This window comes from Coregonus lavaretus (assembly GCF_964263955.1).
Source record: "Coregonus lavaretus genome assembly, chromosome: 11".
In the NCBI taxonomy this organism is placed as follows: Eukaryota; Metazoa; Chordata; class Actinopteri; order Salmoniformes; family Salmonidae; genus Coregonus; species Coregonus lavaretus.
Window position 1 is genome coordinate 60,173,378 of NC_139998.1, and position 20,093 is coordinate 60,193,470.

Genomic DNA, 20,093 nt, shown 5'->3' on the forward strand with positions numbered 1-20,093 from the left:
CTCTAAAGCCTCTCCTAGTTCTCTCCTCATGTCTCTCTGATGTGTTGACAAGTAGACAGGAGGCGACCAAAGATAGATTTCACACTATTGAGATACAGCGCATTCGGAAAGTATTCAGACCCCTTGACTTTCTCCACATATTGTTACATTTCAGCCTTATTCTAAAATTGATTCAATTGTTTTTTCCACTCATCAATCTACACACAATACCCCATAGTGACAAAGCAAAAACAGGTTTTAAAAAACGGAAATATCACATTTACATAAGTATTCAGACCCTTTACCTGGTCTCCTGAGTGGCGCAGTGGTCTAAGGCACTGCATCACAGTGCTAACTGTGCCACTAGAGATCCTGGTTCGAATCCAGGCTCTGTCGCAGCCGGCCGCGACCGGGAGACCCATGGGGCGGCGCACAATTGGCCCAGCGTCGTCCAGGGTAGGGGAGGGAATGGCCGGCAGGGATGTAGCTCAGTTGGTAGAGCATGGCGTTTGCAACGCCAGGGTTGTGGGTTCGATTCCCACGGGGGGCCAGTATAAAAAAATATGTATTCACTAACTGTAAGTCGCTCTGGATAAGAGCGTCTGCTAAATGACTAAAATGTAAATGTACTTTGTTGAAGCAAACAAAGCCTTCTCATGTTTTGTTAATTTCAAAAAAGCAGTGATTACAGCCTCGAGTCTTCTTGGGTATGACGCTACAAGCTTGGCACACCTGTATTTGGGGAGTTCCTCCCATTCTTCTCTGCAGATCCTCTCAAGCTCTGTCAGGTTGGATGGAGAGCGTCGCTGCACAGCTATCTTTAGGTCTCTCCAGAGATGTTCGATCGGGTTCAAGTCCGGGCTCTGGATGGGCAACTAAAGGACTTTCAGAGACTTGTCCCGAAGCCACTCCTGCGTTGTCTTGGCTGTGTGCTTAGGGTCGTTGTCCTGTTGGAAGGTGAACCTTCGCCCCAGTCTGAGGTCCTGAGCGCTCTGGAGCAGGTTTTCATCAAGGATCTCTCTGTACATCTTTCCCTCGATCCTGACAAGTCTCCCAGTCCCTGCCGCTGAAAAACATCCCCACAGCATGATGCTGCCACCACCATGCTTCACCGTAGGGATGGTGCCAGGTTTCCTCCAGATGTGACGCTTGGCATTCAGACCAAAGACCAGAGAATCTTGTTTCTCATGGTCTGAGAGTCCTTTAGGTGCCTTCCAAGGTGGCTGTCATGTGCCTTTTACTGAGGAGTGGCTTCCGTCTGGCCACTCTACCATAAAGGCCTGATTGTTGGAGTGCTGCAGAGATGGTTGTCCTTCTGGAAGGTTCTCCCATCTCCACAGAGGAACTCTAGACCTCTATCAGAGTGACCATCGGGTTCTTGGTCACCTCCCTGACCAAGGCCCTTCTCCCCCGATTGCTCAGTTTGGCCGGGCGGCCAGCTCTAGGAAGAGTCTTGGTGGTTCCAAACTTCTTCCATTTAACAATGATGGAGGCCACTGTGTTCTTGGGGACCTTCAATGCTGCAGACATTTTTTGGTACCCTTCCCCAGATCTGTGCCTCGACACAGTCCTGTCTGGGAGCTCTACGGACAATTCCTTCGACCTCATGGCTTGGTTTTTGCTCTGACATGCACTGTCAACTGTGGGACCTTATATAGACAGATGTGTGCCTTTCCAAATCATGTCCAATCAATTGAATTTACCACAGGTGGACTCCAATCAAGTTGTAGAAACATCTCAAGGATGATCAATGGAAACAGGATGCACCTGAGCTCAATTTCGAGTCTCATAGCAAAAGGTCTGAATACTTATATAAATAAGGTGTTTCTGGTTTTAATAGATTTGTATATATTTCTAAAAACCTTTCGCTCTGTCATTATAGGGTATTGTGTGTAGATTGATGAGGAAAAACATGTATTTAATCCATTTTAGAATAAGGCTGTAACGTAACAAAATGTGGAAAAGGTCAACTTTCCGAATGCACTGTATAGCCTTGGGGAAAAGAGGGCGGTTTCTACTCTGGGACGTGGAGCAGTAGCAACAGTGGTTTATTCCTTGTCATTCCCCAAGGGAGGGACCTGTAGATAAGCCATGTTCTGATTGGTGTATCATTCTCTCTCTCCCAGGGGAAGGGCCTGTAGACGAGTTGACGCTGGAGCGCACCATGGAGGCGTTGGAGCGCCAGTGTCATGACAACATGAACCACGCCATCGACACGGTGGAAGGGCTTGGCATCGAGTACGACGAGGACGTCCTCTGTGACGTGTGCCGGTCCCCCGACAGCGAGGAGGGCAACGACATGGTCTTTTGTGACAAATGCAACATCTGTGTTCACCAGGTAAAAACCTAGAAGCACTGATTTTGCGCATTGTGGGTATTTTGAAGAAGGGTTTTACTTACAATTAGTGTGTAAATAACTAAAAACCTACATTTACATTTACGTCATTTAGCAGACGCTCTTATCCAGAGCGACTTACAAATTGGTGCATTCACCTTATGATAAATACATCTAATCTAACCCACTGCTGTCTCTCTCCCTGCCTGTTAACCCACTGCTGTCTCTCCCTGCCTGTTAACCCACTGCTGTCTCTCTCCCTGCCTGTTAACCCACTGCTGTCTCTCTCCCTGCCTGTTAACCCACTGCTGTCTCTCTCCCTGCCTGTTAACCTACTGCTGTCTCTCCCTGCCTGTTAACCCACTGCTGTCTCTCTCCCTGCCTGTTAACCCACTGCTGTCTCTCTCCCTGCCTGTTAACCCACTGCTGTCTCTCTCCCTGCCTGTTAACCCACTGCTGTCTCTCTCCCTGCCTGTTAACCCACTGCTGTCTCTCCCTGCCTGTTAACCCACTGCTGTCTCTCCCTGCCTGTTAACCCACTGCTGTCTGTCCCTGCCTGTTAACCCACTGCTGTCTCTCTCCCTGCCTGTTAACCCACTGCTGTCTCTCCCTGCCTGTTAACCCACTGCTGTCTCTCCCTGCCTGTTAACCCACTGCTGTCTCTCCCTGCCTGTTAACCCACTGCTGTCTCTCCCTGCCTGTTAACCCACTGCTGTCTCTCTCCCTGCCTGTTAACCCACTGCTGTCTCTCCCTGCCTGTTAACCCACTGCTGTCTCTCTCCCTGCCTGTTAACCCACTGCTGTCTCTCTCCCTGCCTGTTAACCCACTGCTGTCTCTCTCCCTGCCTGTTAACCCACTGCTGTCTCTCTCCCTGCCTGTTAACCCACTGCTGTCTCTCCCTGCCTGTTAACCCACTGCTGTCTCTCTCCCTGCCTGTTAACCCACTGCTGTCTCTCTCCCTGCCTGTTAACCCACTGCTGTCTCTCCCTGCCTGTTAACCCACTGCTGTCTCTCTTCCTGCCTGTTAACCCACTGCTGTCTCTCTCCCTGCCTGTTAACCCACTGCTGTCTCTCTCCCTGCCTGTTAACCCACTGCTGTCTCTCCCTGCCTGTTAACCCACTGCTGTCTCTCCCTGCCTGTTAACCCACTGCTGTCTCTCTCCTGCCTGTTAACCCACTGCTGTCTCTCCCTGCCTGTTAACCCACTGCTGTCTCTCCCTGCCTGTTAACCCACTGCTGTCTCTCTCCCTGCCTGTAACCCACTGCTGTCTCTCCCTGCCTGTTAACCCACTGCTGTCTCTCTGCCTGCTGTTAACCCACTGCTGTCTCTCTCCCTGCTGTTAACCCACTGCTGTCTCTCTCCCTGCCTGTTAACCCACTGCTGTCTCTCTCCCTGCCTGTTAACCCACTGCTGTCTCTCTCCCTGCCTGTTAACCCACTGCTGTCTCTCTCCCTGCCTGTTAACCCACTGCTGTCTCTCTCCCTGCCTGTTAACCCACTGCTGTCTCTCTCCCTGCCTGTTAACCCACTGCTGTCTCTCCCTGCCTGTTAACCCACTGCTGTCTCTCCCTGCCTGTTAACCCACTGCTGTCTCTCTCCCTGCCTGTTAACCCACTGCTGTCTCTCCCTGCCTGTTAACCCACTGCTGTCTCTCCCTGCCTGTTAACCCACTGCTGTCTCTCCCTGCCTGTTAACCCACTGCTGTCTCTCCCTGCCTGTTAACCCACTGCTGTCTCTCCCTGCCTGTTAACCCACTGCTGTCTCTCCCTGCCTGTTAACCCACTGCTGTCTCTCTCCCTGCCTGTTAACCCACTGCTGTCTCTCTCCCTGCCTGTTAACCCACTGCTGTCTCTCTCCCTGCCTGTTAACCCACTGCTGTCTCTCCCTGCCTGTTAACCCACTGCTGTCTCTCCCTGCCTGTTAACCCACTGCTGTCTCTCCCTGCCTGTTAACCCACTGCTGTCTCTCTTCCTGCCTGTTAACCCACTGCTGTCTCTCTTCCTGCCTGTTAACCCACTGCTGTCTCTCTCCCTGCCTGTTAACCCACTGCTGTCTCTCTCCCTGCCTGTTAACCCACTGCTGTCTCTCTCCGTGCCTGTTAACCCACTGCTGTCTCTCCCTGCCTGTTAACCCACTGCTGTCTGTCCCTGCCTGTTAACCCACTGCTGTCTCTCTCCGTGCCTGTTAACCCACTGTCAATTCAATTCAATTTAAGGGCTTTATTGGCATTGGAAACGTATGTCTACATTGCCAAAGCAAGTGAAATAGATAATAAACAAAAGTGAGATAAACAATAAAATGAACAGTAAATATTACTCACAAAAGTTCCATAATAATAGATTGTTTCAAATCTCTACAGTGTTGTAATGATGTGCAAATAGTATTTACAAAGGTGTTTGTTCTTCACTGGTTGCCCTTTTCTTGTGGCAACAGGTCACAAATCTTGCTGCTGTGATGGCACACTGTGGTATTTCACCCAATAGATATGGGAGTTTATCAAAATTGGGTTTGTTTTCTAATTCTTTGTGGATCTGTGTAACCTGAGGGAAATATGTGTCTCTAATATGGTCATACATTTGGCAGGAGGTTAGGAAGTGCAGCTCAGTTTCCACCTCATTTTGTGGGCAGTGTGCACATAGCCTGTCTTCTCTTGAGAGCCAGGTCTGCCTACGGCGGCCTTTCTCAATAGCAAGGTTATGCTCACTGAGTCTGTACATAGTCAAAGCTTTCCTTAATTTTGGGTCAGTCATAGTGGTCAGGTATTCTGCCACTGTGTACTCTCTGTTTAGGGCCAAATAGCATTCTAGTTTGCTCAGTTTTTTTTTGTTAATTACTTGACACATTGGAAATAATTAAATTTTTGTTTTCTCATGATTTGGTTGGGTCTAATTGTGTTGCTGTCCTGGGGCTCTGTGGGTCTTTGTGTTTGTGAACAGAATCCCAGAACCAGCTGGCTTAGGGGACTCTTCTCCAGGTACATTTCTCTGTAGGTGATGGCTTTGTTATGGAAGGTTTGGGAATCGCTTCCTTTTAACTGATTCAAGTATTTTTTGCCAGATCCTCGGTATGTCGAATTTTATGTGCCTTTTGATGGCATAGAAGGCCCTTCTTGCCTTGTCTCTCAGATCGTTCACAGCTTTGTGGAAGTTACCTGTGGCGCTGATGTTTAGGCCGAGGTATGTATAGTTTTTTGTGTGCTCTAGGGCAACGGTGTCTAGATGGAATTTGTATTCGTGGTCCTGGCAACAACCTTTACTGAGATTTACTCTCAGGGCCCAGGTCTGACAGAATCTGTGCAGAAGATCTAGGTGCTGCTGTTGGCCCTCCTTTGTTGGTGACAGAAGCACCAGATCATCAGCAAACAGAAGACATTTGACTTCAGATTCTAGTAGGGTGAGGCCGGGTGCTGCAGACTGTTCTAGTGCCCTCGTCAATTCGTTGATATATATGTTGAAGAGGGTGGGGCTTAAGCTGCATCCCTGTCTCACCCCACGGCCCTGTGGAAAGAAATGTGTTTTTTGCCAATATTATTTCCATAAATTTGTATAGCAGACCCTCATGCCAAATTGAGTCTCAAGCTTTTTTGAAATTAACAAAACATGAGAAGGCTTTGCTTTGTTTGTTTGTCAATGAGGGTGTGCAGGGTGAATACGTGGTCTGTCGTACGGTAATTTGGTAAAAAGCCAATTTGACATTTGCTCAGTACATTGTTTTCACTGAGGAAATGAACTAGTCTGCTGTTAATGATAATGCAGAGGATTTTCCCAAGGTTGCTGTTGACGCATATCCCACGGTAGTTATTGGGGTCAAATTTGTCTCCACTTTTGTGGATTGGAGTGATCAGTCCTTGGTTCCAAATATTGGGGAAGATGCCTGAGCTAAGGATGATGTTAAAGAGTTTAAGTATAGCCAATTGGAATTTGTGGTCTGTATATTTTATCATTTCATTGAGGATACCATCAACACCACAGGCCTTTTTGGGTTGGAGGGTTTGTATTTTATCCTGTAGTTCATTCAATGTAATTGGAGAATCCAGTGGGTTCTGGTAGTCTTGAATAGATGATTCTAAGATTTGTATTTGATCATGTATATGTTTTTGCTGTTTGTTCTTTGTTATAGGGCCAAAAAGATTGGAGAAGTGGTTTACCCATACATCTCCGTTTTGGATAGATAGCTCTTCATGTTGTTGTTTGTTTAGTGTTTTCCAATTTTCCCAGAAGTGCTTGGAGTCTATGGATTCTTCAATTACATTGAGCTGATTTCTGACAGGCTGTTCCTTCTTTCTCCGTAGTGTATTTCTGTATTGTTTTAGTGATTCACCATAGTGAAGGCGTAGGCTCAGGTTTTCTGGGTCTCTGTTTTTGTTTGGCTAGGTTTCTCAATTACTGTCTCTCTCCTCCTCCTCTCCCTGCATGCCTGTTAACCCACCGTCTACCTCTCTTCTCCTGCCCAGGCGTGCTATGGTATAGTGAAGGTGCCAGAGGGTAACTGGCTGTGCAGGACATGTGCTCTGGGCATCGACCCCCAGTGTCAGCTGTGCCCCATCAAGGGAGGGGCGATGAAGGCTACGAGGGCGGGCACCAAGTGGGCACACGTCAGCTGTGCCCTGTGGATCCCTGAGGTAAAAATCAACCCCTTGTCCTTTTTACGCATTCACCCGTCTGTCAGAATGTGGTGGTAACAGTAAAGCTGTCTAACAGTAGGGTCCTGTGTATCTAACGGGAGGGTCCTGTATATCTAACAGGAGGGTCCTGTATATCTAACAGTATGGTCCTGTGTATCTAACAGGAGGGTCCTGTGTATCTAACAGGAGGGTCCTGTGTATCTAACAGTATGGTCCTGTATATCTAACAGGAGGGTCCTGTATATCTAACAGTATGGTCCTGTATATCTAACAGTATGGTCCTGTATATCTAACAGTATGGTCCTGTATATCTAACAGGAGGGTCCTGTATATCTAACAGTATGGTCCTGTATATCTAACAGTATGGTCCTGTATATCTAACAGGAGGGTCCTGTATATCTAACAGTATGGTCCTGTGTATCTAACAGGAGGGTCCTGTGTATCTAACAGGAGGGTCCTGTGTATCTAACAGGAGGGTCCTGTATATCTAACAGTATGGTCCTGTATATCTAACAGTATGGTCCTGTATATCTAACAGTAGGGTCCTGTATATCTAACAGTATGGTCCTGTATATCTAACAGGAGGGTCCTGTGTATCTAACAGTATGGTCCTGTATATCTAACAGTATGGTCCTGTATATCTAACAGGAGGGTCCTGTGTATCTAACAGTATGGTCCTGTATATCTAACAGTAGGGTCCTGTATATCTAACAGTATGGTCCTGTATATCTAACAGTAGGGTCCTGTATATCTAACAGTATGGTCCTGTATATCTAACAGGAGGGTCCTGTGTATCTAACAGGAGGGTCCTGTGTATCTAACAGGAGGGTCCTGTGTATCTAACAGTATGGTCCCGTGTATCTAACAGGAGGGTCCTGTATATCTAACAGTATGGTCCTGTGTATCTAACAGGAGGGTCCTGTGTATCTAACAGGAGGGTCCTGTGTATCTAACAGTATGGTCCCGTGTATCTAACAGGAGGGTCCTGTATATCTAACAGGAGGGTCCTGTGTATCTAACAGGAGGGTCCTGTGTATCTAACAGGAGGGTCCTGTGTATCTAACAGGAGGGTCCTGTGTATCTAACAGGAGGGTCCTGTATATCTAACAGTAGGGTCCTGTGTATCTAACAGTAGGGTCCTGTGTATCTAACAGGAGGGTCCTGTATATCTAACAGGAGGGTCCTGTGTATCTAACAGGAGGGTCCTGTGTATCTAACAGGAGGGTCCTGTATATCTAACAGTAGGGTCCTGTGTATCTAACAGTAGGGTCCTGTGTATCTAACAGTATGGTCCTGTATATCTAACAGTATGGTCCTGTATATCTAACAGGAGGGTCCTGTATATCTAACAGTAGGGTCCTGTATATCTAACAGTATGGTCCTGTATATCTAACAGTAGGGTCCTGTATATCTAACAGTATGGTCCTGTATATCTAACAGGAGGGTCCTGTGTATCTAACAGGAGGGTCCTGTGTATCTAACAGGAGGGTCCTGTGTATCTAACAGTATGGTCCCGTGTATCTAACAGGAGGGTCCTGTATATCTAACAGTATGGTCCTGTGTATCTAACAGGAGGGTCCTGTGTATCTAACAGGAGGGTCCTGTGTATCTAACAGTATGGTCCCGTGTATCTAACAGGAGGGTCCTGTATATCTAACAGTATGGTCCTGTGTATCTAACAGGAGGGTCCTGTGTATCTAACAGGAGGGTCCTGTGTATCTAACAGGAGGGTCCTGTGTATCTAACAGGAGGGTCCTGTATATCTAACAGTAGGGTCCTGTGTATCTAACAGTAGGGTCCTGTGTATCTAACAGGAGGGTCCTGTATATCTAACAGGAGGGTCCTGTGTATCTAACAGGAGGGTCCTGTGTATCTAACAGGAGGGTCCTGTGTATCTAACAGGAGGGTCCTGTATATCTAACAGTAGGGTCCTGTGTATCTAACAGTAGGGTCCTGTGTATCTAACAGGAGGGTCCTGTATATCTAACAGGAGGGTCCTGTGTATCTAACAGGAGGGTCCTGTATATCTAACAGGAGGGTCCTGTGTATCTAACAGTAGGGTCCTGTATATCTAACAGGAGGGTCCTGTGTATCTAACAGGAGGGTCCTGTATATCTAACAGGAGGGTCCTGTGTATCTAACAGTAGGGTCCTGTGTATCTAACAGTATGGTCCTGTGTATCTAACAGGAGGGTCCTGTGTATCTAACAGTAGGGTCCTGTGTATCTAACAGTAGGGTCCTGTATATCTAACAGTATGGTCCTGTATATCTAACAGGAGGGTCCTGTATATCTAACAGTATGGTCCTGTATATCTAACAGTATGGTCCTGTATATCTAACAGGAGGGTCCTGTATATCTAACAGTAGGGTCCTGTGTATCTAACAGTATGGTCCTGTGTATCTAACAGGAGGGTCCTGTGTATCTAACAGTAGGGTCCTGTATATCTAACAGTAGGGTCCTGTGTATCTGCAGGTGAGCATAGCGTGTCCAGAGAGGATGGAGCCCATCACCAAGGTGTCTCACATCCCCCCCTCCCGCTGGGCTCTCATCTGCAGCCTCTGTAAGCTGAAGACTGGAGCCTGCATACAGGTGAGCATGGTAGTTGGACTGTGTGTCTGCAGCCTCTGTAAACTGAACTGAAGACTGGAGCCTGCATACAGGTGAGCATGGTAGTTGGACTGTGTGTCTGCAGCCTCTGTAAACTGAAGACTGGAGCCTGCATACAGGTGAGCATGGTAGCTGGACTGTGTGTCTGCAGCCTCTGTAAGCTGAAGACTGGAGCCTGCATACAGGTGAGCATGGTAGCTGGACTGTGTGTCTGCAGCCTCTGTAAGCTGAAGACTGGAGCCTGCATACAGGTGAGCATGGTAGCTGGACTGTGTGTCTGCAGCCTCTGTAAGCTGAAGACTGGAGCCTGCATACAGGTGAGCATGGTAGCTGGACTGTGTGTCTGCAGCCTCTGTAAGCTGAAGACTGGAGCCTGCATACAGGTGAGCATGGTAGTTGGACTGTGTGTCTGCAGCCTCTGTAAGCTGAAGACTGGAGCCTGCATACAGGTGAGCATGGTAGTTGGACTGTGTGTCTGCAGCCTCTGTAAACTGAAGACTGGAGCCTGCATACAGGTGAGCATGGTAGTTGGACTGTGTGTCTGCAGCCTCTGTAAGCTGAAGACTGGAGCCTGCATACAGGTGAGCATGGTAGCTGGACTGTGTGTCTGCAGCCTCTGTAAACTGAAGACTGGAGCCTGCATACAGGTGAGCATGGTAGCTGGACTGTGTGTCTGCAGCCTCTGTAAGCTGAAGACTGGAGCCTGCATACAGGTGAGCATGGTAGTTGGACTGTGTGTCTGCAGCCTCTGTAAGCTGAAGACTGGAGCCTGCATACAGGTGAGCATGGTAGCTGGACTGTGTGTCTGCAGCCTCTGTAAGCTGAAGACTGGAGCCTGCATACAGGTGAGCATGGTAGCTGGACTGTGTGTCTGCAGCCTCTGTAAGCTGAAGACTGGAGCCTGCATACAGGTGAGCATGGTAGTTGGACTGTGTGTCTGAACCAAGTCTCTTGGTTTGTTGTTCACATTCGTAGATTCTTGGTTTGTTGTTCACGTTCGTAGTAATGTAACTCGTAGTGTGGTTTATCTTTTGTATTAGCTAGTGAAGTGTGTTAAGTCAGGGGATCTCAAACTTTTAGGGATCCTTTTTGTGATAGTAAATTAATCAGGGACCCCACTGCAGTGAGATAGAAATAGCATGTAAGGAGTTTGACTGTGACTGGCAGTGCATGGCCATACCAACCTAGTCTCGGGCCCTTGGAAGGAACATTTTAAAGGCCCGTCTCCTAGCATCGGAGAGAACATTTAGCAGTTTTCAAGCAAATTTCCTGCAATTCTACACATTTTGCCAAGAGGCAGAGAGAACGTTGCAGTTTTCAAGCTTCAATTACAGTGCATTTATGTTGACACATTTTTGGGGGGTATTACAAGAAGTATTGAGTTTAAACATGTATAATTGGTGGGGTACTGTGGATACCAATATCCCTGGGAGCCTCTCAGGCCCAGAGTTAAGAACAGAAATTGTTGATTAATAATGAAATTTTATTACAACCTCTAAATGGATACCTTGGCCAAAATGAGTTTAATTTGTTAGTAATATTCATTAAAAAATGAAATGTAAAATGTTTTATATATATATATTTTGAAATCTGCAGGACCTCCGTGGACCCCACTTTGACAACCCCTGAGTTAATGAACCCATACCTTGTTCTCCCTCCATCCCTCTCAGTGCTCCGTACCCCTGAGTTAATGAACCCATACCTTGTTCTCCCTCCATCCCTCTCAGTGCTCCGTACCCCTGAGTTAATGAACCCATACCTTGTTCTCCCTCCATCCCTCTCAGTGCTCCGTACCCCTGAGTTAATGAACCCATACCTTGTTCTCCCTCCATCCCTCTCAGTGCTCCGTACCCCTGAGTTAATGAACCCATACCTTGTTCTCCCTCCATCCCTCTCAGTGCTCCGTACCCCTGAGTTAATGAACCCATACCTTGTTCTCCCTCCATCCCTCTCAGTGCTCCGTACCCCTGAGTTAATGAACCCATACCTTGTTCTCCCTCCATCCCACTCAGTGCTCCGTGAAGAACTGTACCATCCCGTTCCATGTGACGTGTGCCTTCGAGCACAGCCTGGAGATGAAGACCATCCTGGATGAAGGAGACGAGGTGAAGTTCAAGTCCTACTGCCTGAAGCACAGCAAGCCCAAGAACCAGGCCTCCTCGGACCCACCGGCCCCCGGTCTCAGCCCCTCTCAGCCAGCCCACAGCCCGGCCCGGCCCAAACCCCCCATAGACCCAGAGAGGGGGGGCCTGAGGGCCCAGAGGTTATTAGAACTGGAGGAGGGGTTTTATACTCTGATCCACCCCGAGGAGCTGGCCCTGAACCTGGGCCTACCTCGCACCCTGCTGGACTTCATCTACCAGTACTGGAAACTGAAGAGGAAGAGCAACTTCAACCGTGCTCTGCTGCCCCCTAGTGAGGAGGAGAACCTGCTGCTGTTGCCTCATGAAGACAGCATCCACACACGCATGAGGATGTTCATGCACCTCCGACAGGACTTAGAGAGGGTTAGTATTACTTATATTATATTGATTAGATGTTTAATATAGATATACCCTGAGTATACAAAACATTAGGAACACCTGTTCTTTCCATGACATAGACTGACCATGTGAGTCCAGGTGAAAGCTGTGATCCGTTATTGATGTCACTTGTTAAATCCACTTCAATCAGTGTTAATGAAGGTGAGGAGAAAGGTTAAAGAAGGATTTTTTTTTTAAGCCTTGAGACATGGATTGTGTACGTGTGCTATTCAGAGGGTGAATTGGCAAGACAAAATATTTAAGTGCCTTTGAACGGGGTATGGTAGTAGGTGCCAAGCACAACGATTTGTTTCAAGAACTGCAACGCTGCTGGGTTCTTCACACTCAACAGTTTCCTGTGTGTATCAAGAATGGTCCACCACCCAAAGGACATCCAGCCAACTTGACAGAACTGTGGGAAGCGTTGGAGTCAACATGGGCCAGCGTCCCTGTGGAACGCTTTCAACAACTTGTAGAGTCCATGCCCCGACGAATTGTGCTATTCTGAGGGCAAAATGGGGTGCAACTCAATATTAGGAAGGTGTTCCTAATGTTTTGTACACTCATTGTACATCGACTGTTGCTTCAACTTTCTCTCTACAAACACTGTTAAAGCTGTACTGTGTTTTTAGAAGACAGCATCCACACACTCATACGGATGGTCACCTTTTAAATTATACTTCACTGAACAAAGATATGAACGCAATATGTAAAGTGTTGGTCCCATGTTTCGTGAGCTGAAAAAAAAGATCCCAGAAATGTTCCATACGCACAAAAAGCTGATTTCTCTCAAATTTTGTGGAAGAATTAGTTTACATCCCTCATAGTGAGCATTTCTCCTTTGCCAAGATAATCCATCCACCTGACAGGTGTGGCATATCAAGAAGCTGATTAAACAGCATGATCATTACACAGGTGCACCTTGTACTGGGGACAATAAAAGGCCACTCTAAAATGTGCCGTTTTGTCACACAACACAATGCCACAGAGGTCTCAAGTTTTGAGGGAGTGTGCAATTAACATGCTGACTGCAGGAATGTCCACCAGAGCGGTTGCCAGAGAATTGAATGTTCATTTCTCTACCATAAGCCGCCTCCAACGTTGTTTTAGAGAATTTGGCAGTACGTCCAACCGGCCTCACAACCCCAGGACCTCCACATCCAGCTTTTTCACCTGCGGGATCGTCTGAGACCAGCCACCCGAACAGCTGATGAAACTGAGGAGTATTTCAGTCTGTAATAATGCCCTTTTGTGGGGGAAAAACTCATTCTGATTGGCTGGACCTGGCTCCCCAGTGAGTGGGCCTGGCTGGCAAGTGGGTGGGCCTATGCCCTCCCAAGCCCACCCATGGCTGCACCCCTGCCCAGTCATGTGAAATCCATAGATTAGGGCCTAATTAATTTATTTCAATTTACTGATTTCCATATGCAGTGCATTCTGAAGTATTCAGACACCTTTCCTTTTTCCACATTTTGTTACGTTACAGCCTTATTCTAAAATAGTTTTTTTGTTTTTTTTAAATGTCCTCATCAATCTACACTCAATACCCCATAATGACTAAGCGAAAAAAGGTTTTTAGAAATGTGTGCAAATTTATTAAAAAAATTAAAAAGGAAATATGATATTTACTTAAGTATTCAGACCCTTTGCTATGAGACTCGAAATTGAGCTCCGGGGCATCCTGTTTCCATTGATCATCCTCGATGTTTCTACAACTAAATTCTATTGATTGGATTTGGTAAGGCATACGCCTGTCTATATAAGGTCCCACAGTTGACAGTGCATGTCAGAGCAAAAACCAAGCCATGAGGTTGAAGGAATTGTCTGTAGAGCTCCGAGACAGGATTGTGTCGAGGACAGATCTGGGGAAGAGTACCGAAAAACGTCATCAGCATTGAAGGTCCCCAAGAACACAGTGGCCTCCATTATTCTTAAATGGAAGAAGTTTGGAACCACCAAGACTCTTCCTAGAGCTGGCCGCCCGGCCAAACTGAGCAATCGGGGGAGAAGGGCCTTAGTCAGGGAGGTGATCAAGAACCCAATGGTCTATCTGACAGAGTTCCAGAGTTCCTCTGTGGAGATGGGAGAACCTTCCAGAAGGACAACCATCTCAGCAGCACTCCACCAATCAGGCCTTTATGGTAGAGTGGCCAGACGGAAGCCACTCCTCAGTAAAAGGCACATGACAGCCCGCTTGGAGTTTGCCAAAAGGCACCTAAAGGACTCTGACCATGAGAAACAAGATTCCCTGGTCTGATGAAACCAAGATTGAACTCTTTGGCCTGAATGCCAAGTGTCACGTCAGGAGGAAACCTGGCACCATCTCTACGGTGAAGCATGGTGGTGGCAGCATCATGCTGTGGGAATGTTATTCAGCGGCAGGGACTGGGAGACTAGTCAGGCTCGAGGGAAAGATGAACAGAGGAAAGTATAGCGAGATCCTTGATGAAAACCTGCTCCAGAGCGCTCAGGACCTCAGACTGGGGCAAAGGTTCACCTTCCAACAGGACAACGACCCTAAGCACACAGCCAAGACAACGCAGGAGTGGCTTCGGGACAAGTCTCTGAATGTCCTTGAGTGGCCCAGCCAGAGCCCGGACTTGAACCCGATCGAACATCTCTGGAGAGACCTGAAAATAGCTGTGCAGCGACGCTCCCCATCCAACCTGACAGCTTGGGAGGATCTGCAGAGAAGAATGGGAGAAACTCCCCAAATACAGGTGTGCCAGGCTTGTAGCGTCATACCCAAGAAGACTCGGGGCTGTAATCGCTGCCAAAGGTGCTTCAACAAAGTACTGAGTAAAGGGTCTGAATACTTATGTAAATGAAATATTTCAGTTTTTTATATTTAAGACATTTGCAAATATTTCTAAAACATGTTTTGCTTTGTCATTATAGGATATTGTGTGTAGATTGATGAGGAAAAACATTTATTTAATCAATTTCAGAATAAGGCTGTAATGTAACAAAATATGGAAGGGGTCTGAATACTTTCCGAATGCACTGTAACTCAGTAAAATTGTTGCTTGTTGCATTTCTATTTTTGTTCAGTATAGTTCTCTGAGCCCTGTGATATTATGATCTGAGGTGGGTGCTTATATGGGGTGGCAGGTAGCCAGGGTTTGCCAGTTCGAATCCCGGGTCTTACAGGAAGAATTTGACCGCCGTGTTTTCCCCTGCAGGTGAGGAATTAGGTTAGGGGACTCCACACCCGACATTCGTAGGTGTTGAGCTGGCACAGGTCACCGTACAGATCATATCCAACCCTTCACAGGTCACCGTACAGATCATATCCAACCCTTCACAGGTCACCGTACATATCATATCCATCCCTTCACAGGTCACCGTACAGATCATATCCAACCCTTCACAGGTCACCGTACAGATCATATCCAACCCTTCACAGGTCACCGTACATATCATAACCATCCCTTCACAGGTCACCGTACATATCATAACCATCCCTTCACAGGTCACCGTACAGATCATATCCAACCCTTCACAGGTCACCGTACAGATCATATCCAACCCTTCACAGGTCACCGTACAGATCATATCCAACCCTTCACAGGTCACCGTACAGATCATATCCAACCCTTCACAGGTCACCGTACAGATCATATCCATCCCTTCACAGGTCACCGTACAGATCATATCCAACCCTTCACAGGTCACCGTACAGATCATATCCAACCCTTCACAGGTCACCGTACAGATCATATCCAACCCTTCACAGGTCACCGTACAGATCATATCCAACCCTTCACAGGTCACCGTACATATCATAACCATCCCTTCACAGGTCACCGTACATATCATAACCATCCCTTCACAGGTCACCGTACAGATCATATCCAACCCTTCACAGGTCACCGTACAGATCATATCCAACCCTTCACAGGTCACCGTACAGATCATATCCAACCCTTCACAGGTCACCGTACAGATCATATCCAACCCTTCACAGGTCACCGTACAGATCATATCCAACCCTTCACAGGTCACCGTACAGATCATATCCAACCCTTCACAGGTCACCGTACATATCATATCCATCCCTTCACAGGTCACCGTACATATCATAACCATCCCTTCACAGGTCACCGTACAGATCATATCCAACCCTTCACAGGTCACCGTACAGATCATATCCAACCCTTCACAGGTCACCGTACATATCATATCCAACCCTTCACAGGTCACCGTACAGATCATATCCAACCCTTCACAGGTCACCGTACAGATCATATCCAACCCTTCACAGGTCACCGTACAGATCATATCCAACCCTTCACAGGTCACCGTACAGATCATATCCAACCCTTCACAGGTCACCGTACAGATCATATCCAACCCTTCACAGGTCACCGTACAGATCATATCCAACCCTTCACAGGTCACCGTACAGATCATATCCAACCCTTCACAGGTCACCGTACAGATCATATCCAACCCTTCACAGGTCACCGTACAGATCATATCCAACCCTTCACAGGTCACCGTACATATCCTAACCATCCCTTCACAGGTCACCGTACATATCATAACCATCCCTTCACAGGTCACCGTACAGATCATATCCAACCCTTCACAGGTCACCGTACAGATCATATCCAACCCTTCACAGGTCACCGTACAGATCATATCCAACCCTTCACAGGTCACCGTACAGATCATATCCAACCCTTCACAGGTCACCGTACAGATCATATCCAACCCTTCACAGGTCACCGTACAGATCATATCCAACCCTTCACAGGTCACCGTACATATCATATCCATCCCTTCACAGGTCACCGTACATATCATAACCATCCCTTCACAGGTCACCGTACAGATCATATCCAACCCTTCACAGGTCACCGTACAGATCATATCCAACCCTTCACAGGTCACCGTACATATCATATCCAACCCTTCACAGGTCACCGTACATATCATATCCAACCCTTCACAGGTCACCGTACAGATCATATCCAACCCTTCACAGGTCACCGTACAGATCATATCCAACCCTTCACAGGTCACCTCTGTAGCTCAATTGGTAGAGCACGGCGCTTGTAACGCCAGGGTAGTGGGTTCGATCCCCGGGACCACCCCCATACGTAAAAATGTTTGCGCACATGACTAAGTTGCTTTGGATAAAAGAGTCTGCTAAATGGCATATTATTATTATTATTATTATTATTATTATTATTATCATTATTATATCATATCCAATCCTTCACAGGTCACCGTACAGTCTATACACTGGTGATGGCTACTAGACCTATACAGTCTATACACTGGTGATGGCTACTAGACCTATACAGTCTATACACTGGTGATGGCTACTAGACCTATACAGTCTATACACTGGTGATGGCTACTAGACCTATACAGTCTATACACTGGTGATGGCTACTAGACCTATACAGTCTATACACTGGTGATGGCTACTAGACCTATACAGTACTACTATAGATACAGTGCCTTGCAAAAGTATTCATCCCCCTTGGCATTTTTCCTATTTTGTTGCATTACAACCTGTAATTTAAATTGATTTTTATTTGGATTCCATGTAATGGACATACACAAAATAGTCCAAATTGGTGAAGTGAAATGAAAAAAATAACCTGTTTCAAAATATTTGACAATAAATAACGGAAAAGTGGTGCATGCATATGTATTCACCCCCTTTGCTATGAAGCCCCTAAATAAGATCTGGTGCAACCAATTACCTCAAGAAGTCACATAATTAGTTAGATTGCACACTGGTGGACTTTATTTAAGTGTCACATGATCTTTCACATGATCTCAGTGTATATATACACCTGTTCTGAAAGGCCCCAGAGTCTGCAACACCAATAAGCAAGGGGCACCACCAAGCAAGCGGCACCATGAAGACCAAGGAGCTCTCCAAACAGGTCAGGGGCAAAGTTGTGGAGAAGTACAGATCCGGGTTGGGTTATAAAAAAAAATATCAGAAACTTTGAACATCCCACGGAGCACCATTAAATCCATTATTTAAAAAATGGAAAGAATATGGCACCACAACAAACCTGCAAAGAGAGGGCCGCTCTCCAAAACTCACAGACCAGGCAAGGAGGGCATTAATCAGAGAGGCAACAAAGAGACCAAAGATAACCCTGAAGGAGCTGCAAAGCTCCACAGCGGAGATTGTAGTATCTGTCCATTTGACCACTTTAAGCCGTACACTCCACAGAGCTGGGCTTTACGGAAGAGTGGCCAGAAAAAAGCAATTGCTTAAAGAAAAAAATAAGCAAACATATGGAAGAAGGTAATCTGGTCAGATGAGACTAAAATTGAGCTTTTTGGCCATCAAGGAAAACGCTATGTCTGGCACAAACCCAACACCTCTCATCACCCCGAAAAAAACATCCCCACAGTGAAGCATGGTGGTGGCAGCATCATGCTGTGGGGATGTTTTTCATCGGCAGGGACTGTGAAACTGGTCAGAATTGAAGGAATGATGGATGGCGCTAAATACAGGGAAATTCTTGAGGGAAACCTGTTTCAGTCTTCCAGAGATTTGAGACTGGGACGGAGGTTCACCTTCCAGCAGGACAATGACCCGTAGCATACTGCTAAAGCAACACTCGAGTGGTTCAAGAGGAAACATTTAAATGTCTTGGACTGGCCTAGTCAAAGCCCAGACCTCAATCCAATTGAGAATCTGTGGTATGACTTAAAGATTGCTGTACACCAGCGGAACCCATCCAACTTGAAGGAACTGGAGCAGTTTTGCCTTGAAGAATGGGCAAAAATCCCAGTGGCTAGACGTGCCAAGCTTATAGAGACATACCCCAAGAGACTTGCAGCTGTAATTGCAAAAGGTGGCTCTACAAAGTATTGACTTTGGGGGGGTGAATAGTTATGCACGCTCAAGTTCTGTTTTTTTTGTCTCATTTCTTGTTTAATTCACACACAAATATTTTGCATCTTCGTAGTGGTAGGCATGTTGTGTAAATCAAATGATACAAACCCCAAAAAATCCATTTTAATATAGGTTGTAGGGCAACAAGGGGGGTGAATACTTTTGCAAGCCCCTGTAATGCAGCTGATGGCCACACCAGATACTGACCGTTACTTTTGATTTTGACCCCCCCTTTGTTCAGGTTCACATTATTCCATTTCTGTTAGTCACATGTCTGTGGAACTTGTTCAGTTTATGTCTCAGTTGTTGAATCTTGTTATGTTCATACAAATATTTACACATGTTAAATTTGCTGAAAATAAACACAGTTGACAGTGAGAAGACATTTCTTTTTTTGCTGAGTTTATATATATATATATATATATATATATATATCTTAGATATTCACTAAAATTTAAGCTAAAATAGGCAAAGAATTGTTTCCTTCACACAATTTTTACTAAATCCACACATAAGTAGTCAAATGTAGAGGATCCATCCAATAGAATAAATCTGTAGCTTGACCTCTAAATCAATTCATACATCCCCGTGGAGACGCAAAGTATCTAAATCAGCCACCAGATGGAGACAAATTGCTGGGAGTCTTGGGGTGAGAGTTGGTGTTAGGGTGAGAGTTGGTGTTAGGGTGAGAGTTGGTGTTAGGGTGAGGGTTAGTGTTAGGGTGAGAGTTAGTGTTAGAGTGAGAGTTAGGGTGAGAGTTGGTGTTAGTGTGAGAGTTGGTGTTAGGGTGAGAGTTGGTGTTAGGGTGAGAGTTGGTGTTAGTGTGAGAGTTGGTGTTAGGGTGAGAGTTGGTGTTAGGGTGAGAGTTGGTGTTAGGGTGAGAGTTATAGTGCTAGGGTGAGAGTTAGTGTTAGGGTGAGAGTTAGTGTTAGGGTGAGTGTTATAGTGTTAGGGTGAGAGTTATAGTGTTAGTGTTAGGGTGAGAGTTAGTGTTAGGGTGAGAGTTAGTGTTAGGGTGAGGGTTAGTGTTAGGGTGAGAGTTAGTGTTAGGGTGAGAGTTAGTGTTAGGGTGAGAGTTAGTGTTAGGGTGAGGGTTAGTGTTAGGGTGAGAGTTAGTGTTAGGGTGAGGGTTAGTGTTAGGGTGAGA

At 46.5% G+C, this 20,093-nt stretch overlaps 1 protein-coding gene across 1 annotated transcript in view; it reads left to right on the forward strand.

The window, feature by feature from the left end:
- The window catches only part of jade3 (jade family PHD finger 3), a 39,385-nt gene that overhangs the window by 12,170 nt on the left and 7,122 nt on the right, over positions 1 to 20,093 (forward strand). Inside the window, 4 exon segments of the mRNA XM_084172237.1 lie at positions 2,106 to 2,317; positions 6,769 to 6,936; positions 9,413 to 9,529; positions 11,560 to 12,054. Of these exon segments, the coding sequence (XP_084028363.1) occupies positions 2,106 to 2,317; positions 6,769 to 6,936; positions 9,413 to 9,529; positions 11,560 to 12,054 (992 nt within the window).